This window comes from Acipenser ruthenus, chromosome 3, assembly GCF_902713425.1.
Source record: "Acipenser ruthenus chromosome 3, fAciRut3.2 maternal haplotype, whole genome shotgun sequence".
NCBI classification, from domain to species: domain Eukaryota; kingdom Metazoa; phylum Chordata; class Actinopteri; order Acipenseriformes; family Acipenseridae; genus Acipenser; species Acipenser ruthenus.
Window position 1 is genome coordinate 501,236 of NC_081191.1, and position 11,067 is coordinate 512,302.

General features: G+C 39.9%; 1 protein-coding gene across 3 annotated transcripts in view; it reads right to left on the reverse strand.

Annotated features, from left to right (window-relative positions):
* Positions 1 to 10,064, reverse strand: part of LOC117435334 (cleavage and polyadenylation specificity factor subunit 1-like) — a 32,443-nt gene extending 22,379 nt beyond the window's left edge. The window contains exons 1-11 of one of the 3 annotated variants that reach the window (XM_059010083.1): positions 9,986 to 10,064; positions 6,196 to 6,359; positions 5,785 to 5,812; positions 5,328 to 5,461; positions 4,986 to 5,066; positions 4,620 to 4,771; positions 3,715 to 3,861; positions 2,837 to 2,976; positions 2,536 to 2,646; positions 2,313 to 2,406; positions 2,108 to 2,195 (exon numbers count right to left, since the gene is read on the reverse strand). In XM_059010083.1, coding sequence (XP_058866066.1) covers positions 2,108 to 2,195; positions 2,313 to 2,406; positions 2,536 to 2,646; positions 2,837 to 2,976; positions 3,715 to 3,861; positions 4,620 to 4,771; positions 4,986 to 5,066; positions 5,328 to 5,461; positions 5,785 to 5,812; positions 6,196 to 6,339 — 1,119 coding nt within the window. In that variant the 5' untranslated portion in view covers positions 6,340 to 6,359; positions 9,986 to 10,064. The other 2 variants (XM_059010091.1, XM_059010100.1) reach the window with 2 other exon arrangements.
* Positions 10,065 to 11,067: the final 1,003 nt, after the last annotated feature.

Here is an 11,067-nt window from a genome sequence, read left to right on the forward strand (position 1 = left end):
CAAACGGTGACGGTTTACAAGCACTAAAATACTTCCTTGATAAACGGACAGTAAAAGAACCTGCAACCGATATTCTTTTGCAACTAGCCCAACTCGTCCTTTCTTTGAATTGTTTCTCCTTTAATGGAGACTTTTATAAACAAGTTAGAAGTGTCAGTATGGGAACAAAAATGGGGCCCTCTTATGCCTGTCTTTATGGGATGGATCGAAAATGAAGTTTTTCAACAGTACAAGGGATATACACCAATGTTATATCTCAGATACATTGACGACATATTTACATCTCAGATAACACTAATGAAGATTTAATGGATTTCATACATTTTATTGACCAGTTTCATCCAGCTCTAAAGTATACATGGAACATTTCTAAACAAATTTCTTTCTTAGACATTACCATCACGGTTTCTAATTGTACCTTTAATACTACAATTTTCTACAAAGAAACAGACTCTCATTCATATCTAAGATACGACTCCTCACATCCCAAAGCTTGTCGCAACTCCATTCCATACTCCCAATTACTAGGAGTGAGACGCATTTGCAGTGATGATAGTGATTTTTTGAATAAAACAAATGACATGTGTGCATTTTTCAGAAACTGTGGTTTTCCAGACACTATACTAGGAGAAGCTCAGTTAAAAGTATCGACAATAAACAGAAAGGATGCCTTGTACAAAACCAAAACACAGAATAGCAACAATCATATTCCCCTTGTTCATACATAGCATCCTATGACCAAAAAAGTACAACACATCATACAAAGAAATTTTAGCATTCTTCAAGATGATCCTTCTACAGCTCCTATTTTCAATAACCCTCCTATAATGTCATACAGAAGAGACAAAAATCTAAGAGAGCATCTGGTCCACAGTAACATTCGACCCAATCTGGACAGTCTTAAGGGTACGTTTCCATGCAATAGGTCACGCTGTGCAACTTGTAAATACATTCACAGCAACACAGTAGTTAAGGCAGCAAAATCCTCATTTACTATCCATGATACTTTTACTTGCATTAGTAAAGGAATAGTATATTGCATTGGCTGCATCAAAGGTAACAAGCTATATATTGGTGAAACAAAACGACTCGGCTGATCGCTTCGTGGAACATCTGAGAAGTATACGAATTAACACCTCTACCTTTCCTGTCGCCAGACATTTTAACAGAAATGACCACACTATAGAAGACATCACAATTTGTTGGATGGTTCATTGCTATGCAACTAATGCTGTCAGGAAACAAAAGGAATGTGAACTTATTTTCAACATAGGCACTTTGGAGCCATTTGGAATGAACATTCTATTCTGAGGTCAGCATCATCATCAACATTCTGGAATTTTGTTCAAAAGACTACTTGTTTGTTTTTTATCAACTTCTTAAAGCATTGTTTTTTTGTATTCAGCCGATGAAGGACTTGTATTCCGAAACGTCCTGATAATTGATTTGTAATCAATTATTCTACCTTTTTAAGTACCTGAAATATCCTTTTCTTTTTTCTTTTTTCTTATTGATCATTTTGGTACACAGCAGTTTTCCTTTTTCTCAAATTATATATATATAATATTTATTATATTATATTATATATATATATATATATATATATATATATATATATATATATATATATATATATATATATATATAATATATTTATATATATATACACACATACACATGGCCAAAGGTTTTGCACCTCCCTATATAATTAACTAATTTTGCGTCATAAAGTCAAATGAAACCTGCTGAATAATGTTATGTTAACATATTAAACTACATACCACATTGTAGTTTTCCATGTACTTAATGAAAAACTGTAAAATTGACATTTCAAAATCTAAGATGAAATTCTGTACTACTATTATGGATTCCGATATACTTTTGCAATATCATTTTGTAGTTTCTTTGATTGAATGATGGTAAATATACACATATACAATTCGGTGCAGAGCAGTGCAGCTAGTGCAGTAGTCAGCCAACCCCAAACAAGGAATCCATTTGGGCGTATTTCCAGCACACAGACTCTGGCTTGTTGACAACACAAGGAGCATTTTACAGTTTCAATATGCACACACACACACACACACACACACACACACACACTTACACAAGTTGTCAGGACACTGGCGGCCGCTTTGTCAAAGTGAAACGCCCGCACACTTCTCATCCCATCAGTGATAAGGGTCAGCACGTAACTGTATAATAATAATAATAATAATAATAATAATAATAGTAAAATCATAGTTAGAACAATATTAGTTTCATAAGTTCTCTTAACAGGGCTCCCAAAGAATAAAAGAGAACATGCTTACATTTCTCCACCTTTCAGGGAAATCACCATCTTGTCAGAGCCAATGAATGTAGCCTGGGAACAGTCCAGGGTGATCTTAACTTCTTCCTGCACACCTGATCAATGAGAACACCTTGGATTAGATTCAGATAAAACATCAAGCTCTCGAAACATTTCAGACAGGCTTGGTCGTTCACGGTAGATATGGCTCCTGTTTTATAGAGAGATGGTGTAACGGTACTTACGCAGTGGGAACGCTGTTGTTCCAGTGGTCTGGCTGTTGAGCGACACACCATAGGGAGGGACACTCTGGTTAAGGTACAGCAGGGAGTTCACAGCAAAGACAACAACACCACCTGCAATATACAAGAAACACACTGGCTAGCAAACCGAGGAAACGCTGCTTTTCACTTTTGTTCGCCGTGTCCAGTTTTAATTTTACTAAAGTTATAATTGTACTGCTTGTTTGGTCCGTTTGTAAGCATGCAGTGTTACACCCAGAAGGTATCCCAGGCTTGCCTAAGACTGAGCGAGGGCCACACTTGCCTATAGGTTTGGGCACAGCCATGACTTGAGTGCAATCGAAGGGCAGGTTGCTGAGTGACCAGATGACCGGGTGCACTTTCTGCATGATGTTCAAGGAGATGGCCACAATGCAGCAGGTGTCTTGCCGAACTGCCACACGTCTGCAATGAAGAGGGAAACTTTCTCAATAATCAAAAAGGTAGAATACACACTGCGCTAGTAACATGCTAGTATTACTTCAACAGACAAAAACACTGCGTTAGTAACATGCTAGTATTACTCCACCAACATCAACTCAACCGATGGCTCCTGCTTGATTTTTTTTTCTGGGAATTTATTTATTTATGAGTTTCTGGGTTCCTCTCCCAATACATCTTAGGGGACACATATTATTGAAATGTAAAAAGAAACCAGAATCTTTTTTAGTCTTAAGGACTCGTTCCATATTTATGACTCTACTTTTATGTTCGAGATTCTGTTAATTATTATTATTATTATTATTTATTTCTTAGCAGATGCCCTTATCCAGGGCGACTTACAATTGTTACAAGATAACACATTATTTTTACATACAATTACCCATTTATACAGTTGGGTTTTTTACTGGAGCAATCTAGGTAAAGTACCTTGCTCAAGGGTACAACAGCAGTGTCCCCGACCGGGGATTGAACCCATGACCCTCCGGTCAAGAGTCCAGGGCCCTAACCACTACTCCACACTGCTGCCCTGCGACGTCAATATAGACAGACAACAAGACAGTCTAACAAATAAGCACACATCCAGATATAGACAGACACATAGGTAACTAAGTAGGCAGTTAGTATAAAGATAGTATACATCTCTGAATAGATCTTAACAATCCAGAACCAATCTTATTACAGCAAAACAACAGTGCTCACCCGGGCCATGTCTGGTTAGGCTCATACAGAATGAGCAGGGTGGGCTCATAGTACCCGTGCAGAAACTTCATGTCAGCAATGTTGAGCAGCTTCTCATCCAGCTCTCGCACATCAATAATATAACTGGGAAGGAAATTAGACTTCTGCCTGTGTGGGGGGGGAAGACATGTAATTTAGTCCTAAAAAGAACAAAACATTAGTATTTTAAAACACTGGTTACTACACCTTTAAAAATAAACCTGAGGGGCTCCTGAGTGGCACTTCAATAAAAGTGCTCCGTGTGGAGTGCAGGATGCGCCCTATAGCCGGGACGTCGCCGGTTCGAGTCCAGGCTATTCCACAGCCGATCGTGGACGTGAGCTCCCAGGGGGCGCTGCACAATTGGCTGAGCGTCGCCCAGGGGGGGGGGGTTTAGGTCGGCCAGGGTGTCCTCAGCTCACCGCGCACCAGCGCCCCATGTAGTCTGGCCGGGCGCCTGCGGGCTTGCCTGTAAGCTGACCAAGAGCTACGCTGTAGCTCTTGGGTGGCTGCATGGTGAGTCTGCAGTGTGAAAAAAAGCAGTCAGCTGACAGCACACGCTTCGGAGGACAGCGTGTGTTCGTCTTCACCCTCCCGAGTCAGTGCAGGGGTGGTAGCGGTGAGCTGAGAGCCTAAAAATAATTGGACATATCAAATTGGGAGAAAATAATAAAAATAATTGGCAACGACTACATTTAAAAAAAAACAAAATAATAAATAAACCTGTATTTAAGTCTTTGATAATAGCGGCAGAGACTGTAATGTACTGAACCGAAAGAAAAAGTGTGCATGAACATACCCTTCCCCCACAACCCCCTCTTGTTAAAGTGTGCATGAACATACCCTTCCCCCACAACCCCCTCTTGTTAAAGTGTGCATGAACATACCCTTCCCCCACAACCCCCTCTTGTTCATCAGTTAAGGTGTCCTTTCGGAAAGGCAGCACCACCAGTCGGGTTCCGTAGATCAGCATCACAGCACAGCGGTTCTCTGGGTCGACACGGACGATGGGGATATGGACATTCTGCACAAAACCGTCCTGTCAAAATAAAAGCCAGAAGTTAAAAAAGGGGCATGGAACACAGGTACAAAGCTGACATTCCGCTTTGGGGGAGAGTGGATGAGGTCCTAGTCTGGGATTCAAAACCACCATTGCCAGTTCTTACTGCTATGTCACGTTTCTCTAGCTACTTGTTAGCGTGGTCTGAAATGCAGTTTCTACAAAATAATGGCATAAAAACACAATTTCTTACCCTTAATTCTGGTTCTTCAAAGTAATGGAGAGAAAGAGTCTTAAGATCATGTGTCCCAGAGTCATACTCCACTACCGAGAGCTAACAAACAAACAAAGTGTGAGGGTCAATGCATTGTAACTGCACTGCAGTATGAGCAGATTCTCAATTCTCAACTTACTGATGCAACAACAGTGATCATGTCAATATTTTGTCTGCATACTATGATGCATTTCTGAGATAAAGGACCAATTTTTTTTTTTTAACTTTTAAACACCAGCACCCATGTACTGTGTGTAGTTAAAATCAGACAATTTCTATTGCAATAAATCAAGGTTTCTTTGACTAGCTGAGTGTTTTTACCTTTGCGTCCTGAAAGCTGAGCAGCAGGGCATCTCGATTGGTCGCCCCCAGCTGCACACTCGCCATTGACATGACATTGCCAAACAGAGAGAAGGCTGCCACCTGCTCCAGCTTCTCCTTATGGCTCTTCACCTCTGGGCAACAAAGAGGAGGTGCATGTGCTTTTTAATGCATCTCAAATACATGGCAAGGAAAGCGCCTCAAGCTTTCATTCTCCTGATACAGAAAGCTCTAATTCTGTATCTACAGGGGTTACAAAAACAATAAACTGTTTATTTTACATAGAAATATTTGTCAAGCAACACCACTATTCCTAAATGGAATTGCTAAATATTTTAATACTACGACAGTCTTGCTAAGCATACTAAATCCATTCAATTAAACAGTATTAACATGCACAGTAGATATTCATACTGAACTTGATAGAATAGCCTATACAGTATATATTGACACATACCTGAGGACTTTTCTCCTTTGGATGTGCTCTGTAACACAAACAGACATGAATGGCAAATCCAAATGCAAGAATTTGCAATATGTAAAAGGGGTTTTGCTGTACAAAACAAAACTGTAGCTATGCTGCACATTGACACAGCAGCTCCACAAGAGCGATACAACCTTTACTGGGAGAATTTGAAGAGGCGTCTCATGGAATCCATTATTTTTTATAGCTAGAGTGGTTGGAGTTGTGCATAATTTCAATAATCAAAGCTGTCAATTCAGAATATTACACTAGAGCAGTAAAACAAACAAACAAAAAAAAAAAAGAGGTGTGACAGTTCATCCCAATATGCCAAACACAGCTGGTACTATAGAGAACAGAGAAACTAAAACAGCTTCTCCCTGCAAGAGGCATCCCATGACTCACCTCCACATCATGGATTATCCTGTAAACGTAGAGCTGGGACGTTCCAGCGACCACCAGGTTGTTCTCCTGGCTAGAGATAAAGTTACAATACACAGAGAACTCGACTGCAGTCGGAGGGTGAGCCTGTCTGTAGACTGCATACATCCTGGCTGGGTATCCACAGCCTGGGGAGAGACAGGATCAAAATGTGCATTACTTAAATGGAACAGAACGTTCAGTAGTTTGGAGAAGGTACGATTGACATACTAAAATCGACAAAAATAATGAGATCAGAAAGGAAATAATAAGGAGGAAAACATCCTCCCTCAGAGTGAAGAGAGAGGCTAAGTGCCTCCTATTTCCTGTTCTGAATGCCCCCTTTTCTAATCTCCATTTGTGACCCCTGGCCCTTGATTCCCTGGGTCGACATTCATGGGGTTTCAATGCGAGTCAATTTACAATTTTATTATTGTTTTTTTGCAGTGTCTGGTCTGTCATGTTGTATATATCTTGTGGGTTTACAGTTCTGTATAAAACCACTTACCACAAACTGCGTTATGCATTTGTTAGAGTATTAAAGCATCTGTTTGAGAATACCCTTGCTGTAAAAACTCAGCTAAAGTTAAACATGACGAGCAAGTGAGCTGCTTAACTGAATTAATTCCCATCCTTTTTTTGATCCCAGCTATGTCCAAAGACAACACGTGTCTGTCCTCCATGTTAATAAATACAGTTTGTGAACTGGATGTCATAAGCCATCTCGATCGTCCAAAACAGCGCAACATCCAAGTTGTTGACGCCCTCTCAGAACTGTCCAAATAAAATTACAAATGAACGTAATGATTGTGTTTTTTATTTGTTTGCATCATTAATATTTAACACAGCAGTAAATCCAACACAACTTAAAAGAAAGGAGAGCATCTCTGACAGCACGAGCCTCTTCAAATCGCTGCTGTCCAATTGAAACTGGCGGCTGAGGTAACCTTCACAGTTGCCAAGTCCGCTTATAATACATTTTTAGAGTCGCGGGTTGTAATTTGCATAAACACTCATACTCTAACAAGGGTTGCGCTTGTTTTGGGCTTGTTGTGAAAGGCAGTGCCGCTTTTTTTTTCTCGTGAGACTGTAACCTTCCCCGTCTGTCTCGCAGGTAGCCACTGATTCCTGAACACCTCATTTTGTTGTTGACAAGAGTTTGTGCAGGCAGCAGGCACTGGCAATTTTGGGAACGAATTAATGCACTTCAGTCTGTTTCATCAGTATCTGCCACCTCCCTTTCAAGTGCCCACTACCCGTATTTGCACAAGCGTGGTGTTGAATGCTTCCTCAGCAGCTGACAGCCGTCTGGACGGGTAGGGTTTCTAAGCCAGGGTAGTATACGCAGCATCACCTGATCCCCTATATGCTGTATTGCCTGAATGAAAGGGATATATATATATATATATATATATATATATATATACCGTCTCTGCTGGTTTTCAGCCATGGTATATCTGAAATACCTGTGTTGGTCAGATTCATATTATACCTCCGAGTTAATTTTTAATTAATGAGTCGTCAGAAATTAGTTGAAAACAGATTCCATACTAACGACAAGCCAACCCACCTGACATTTGAAAAACAATTTGTTCAAGAGCAGTAAAACACATTATTAACCAAGCAGGCACAGGGTATTTTGGTTTATTACAGCAGCTTAGATTCACTCGTGTACCAGTTCTCTGCACATGGAAACCACATTTTTAAAAAAATGTCACTAGTAATCTTGAAAAACAGCACAAATACTTTATGCATAGCTAATTCACATATCAACCCCCACCTTTCCTATTCATTTGCATGATGTCGGGTGAAAAGCCCGGTTTGCTCGAGTAAAATAAACTGAGCGAATGGAAACCCAAAAAAGCATTTTACACAAGACATTTTTCTCGTGTAAATGTCTCGAGTTAAAAAAAACTTGCATGGAAACCCCAGGACTGTCAATACCTTTTAGAATTTTGAATGCTTGAATCAGACCGCCGCGTAGTCTTCTTTGTTCAAGACTGAATAGATTCAATTCTTTTAGCCTGTCTGCATACGACATGCCTTTTAAAACCGGAATAATTCTGGTCACTCTTCTTTGCACTCTTTCTAGAGCAGCAATATCCTTTTTGTAACGAGGTGACCAGAACTGAACACAATATTCTAGATGAGGTCTTACTAGTGCATTGTAAAGTTTTAACATTACTTCCTTTGACTTAAATTCAACATTTTTCACTATATATCCAAGCATTTTGTTGGCCTTTTTATAGCTTCCCCACATTATCTAGATGAATTTATTGCCTGCGTGCAGTACCTTACACTTTTCTATATTAACTGTCATTTGCCAAGTGTCTGCCCAGTTCTGAATGCTGCAACGGTGTTTGCCACTCCTCCTATTTTTGTGTCGTCTGCAAATTTAAATTTAAGTTTGCTTACTTTACCAAAATCTAAGTCATTAATGTATATTAGAAATAGCAGAGGGCCTAATACTGATCCCTGTGGTACACCACTGGTTACCTCACTCCATTTTGAGGTTTCTCCTCTAATCAGTACTTTCTGTTTTCTACATGTTAACCACTCCCTAATCCATGTGCATACATTTCCTTGAATCCCTACTGCGTTCAGTTTGAGAATTATTTTTTTATGTGGGAGTAGGGTAATGCATTTATCTAACTACTACAAGTATTCCACAGTGTCTTTCTCCATCTTTTCAGAATGCTATACTTAGGGGTGTGTGTGTGTGTGTGTGTGTGTGTGGGCAGGTTTATAGTGCTTGCTGGGTCAAAAAAGTCTCCACAAGGAAGGAAAGTCTGACAAAACCTACCTTATGAGGATACAGGCCAAGTTCTTGTAGTGTTTAAACAGATATTAAACAGTCATTATTGTTTTTTAAAACAAACTAAAAGTGCCCAAACATTGTGTTTGCTGTCGACTTTCACGCTGTGTGGAGTTTTGTTTGACTGGAGTTAGGAATAGTGAGAGTCAATGCAAACTAAGTGTGTGTGTGTTTACAAGTGGCAGAACGTTGCTCTCTGAGCTGCCTTGAGTACAAGAATATGAGGTACAAACTGAGTAATGAAACGTTACTGTGTCAGAGAACCTCATAATATGTGGCATACAGTGCTTAACAGTACAAGCGGGGAGACGACGACAAGTTATTATTATTATCATTATTAATTAATTAAGTAGTCATTTAGCAGACGCTTTTATCCAAAGCGACTTACACAGAGACTAGGGGGGTGAACTATTATTATTATTATTATTTATTTCTTAGCAGAGGCCCTTATCCAGTGCGACTTAATTTCTTTTTTTTTTACTGGAGCAATCTAGGTAAAGTACCTTGCTCAAGGGTACAGCAGCAGTGTCCCCCACTGGGGATTGAACCCACAACCCTCCGGTCAAGAGTCCAGAGCCCTGACCACTACTCCACACTGCTGCCCCTACATGAATTAATAACTGCTGCTGAGTCACTTACAATAGGACCTCGGTTTTACGTCTCGTTACCATACGCATATTACTAAATACAATACTGCTTTCACATTACAATGTATTATTTATGAAGTGTGAAAGCCGAAATATCCTGTAACCCCGGTAAAATCGCACAGACTGCATTTACTGAATCATGGTCGTAAGAACAGTGACGGTACTGAGCTAATTCGTTCAACCTACCTATGTTGCTTATAAATACCGATTTGCCCTCGTTTTAGAGACTTGTGCTTTGTTCAGCTAATACAATGATCTACTTTCCCTTTATTTTTCACCTTGTAAACCACTTTTCTTCTGGTCTTTCACTCACCTCTATCCCCACCATGCAGTGCTCCCTGCGGCGGAGCATAAATATGGGCCGACGCGGAAACACTGGTAGCAAAGCAAAAGGTTCCTACTTCCTGCTGTTCAGTCATATAATATAGAACAAAACACATTTTGAGTGGTTAGTTGGACATTGGTTTTGTATTCACTGGGTGTTGTACACTGTTGTAACTGAAACAATATCTGTATGTATTACTGTGTCTGTCTATAGGTAAAACTCCCCCTGCCATTATTATTTGTACTGTATTGAATTATCAATAAACAACTGAGAACTATGAAACATGTAGAACACACAGACTTATGGTGTTTGCTTTGCAAAATATCACTTCATAGACTCCCAACATGTGCTATAGCTGTCCAATTGAGTGTGTATACATTACTAAAAAGAGTGATCGATGTACAGTAATTAGACTCGGCGCAGTACCAGTCATCAACCTTGGGTGAGGAGTCTAGTGTGGCCACCAGTCCGGGTTTGACCAGACAGACTGGGAATTGGCATTTGTTTCCGGGTGGCAGACACATTAGAGCATTAGAACATAAGAACATAAGAAAGTTTACAAACGAGAGGAGGCCATTCGGCCCATCTTGCTCATTTGGTTGTTATGAGCTTATTGATCCCAGAATCAAGCAGCTTCTTGAAGGATCCCAGGGTGTCAGCTTCAACAATATTACAGGAGAGTTAGTTCCAGACCCTCACAATTCTTTCTGTAAAAAAGTGCCTCCTATTTTCTGTTCTGAATGCCCCTTTATCTAATCTCCATTTGTGACCCTTGGTCCTTGTTTCTTTTTTCAGTTCGAAAAAGTCCCCTGGGTCGACATTGCCAATACCTTTTAGAATTTTGAATGCTTGAATCAGATTACAGGAAAGGGAGATCGTGTCTAATTAACCTGCTTGATTTTTTTGAGGATGCAACATTGACAATGGATAATTGCAAAGCATATGACATGGTTTATTTAGATTTCCAGAAAGATTTTGACATGTCCCGCATAGAAGATTCATTCTCAAACTGAATGCAATAGATATTCAAGGAAATGCATGCACATGGATTAGGGAGTGGTTAACATGTA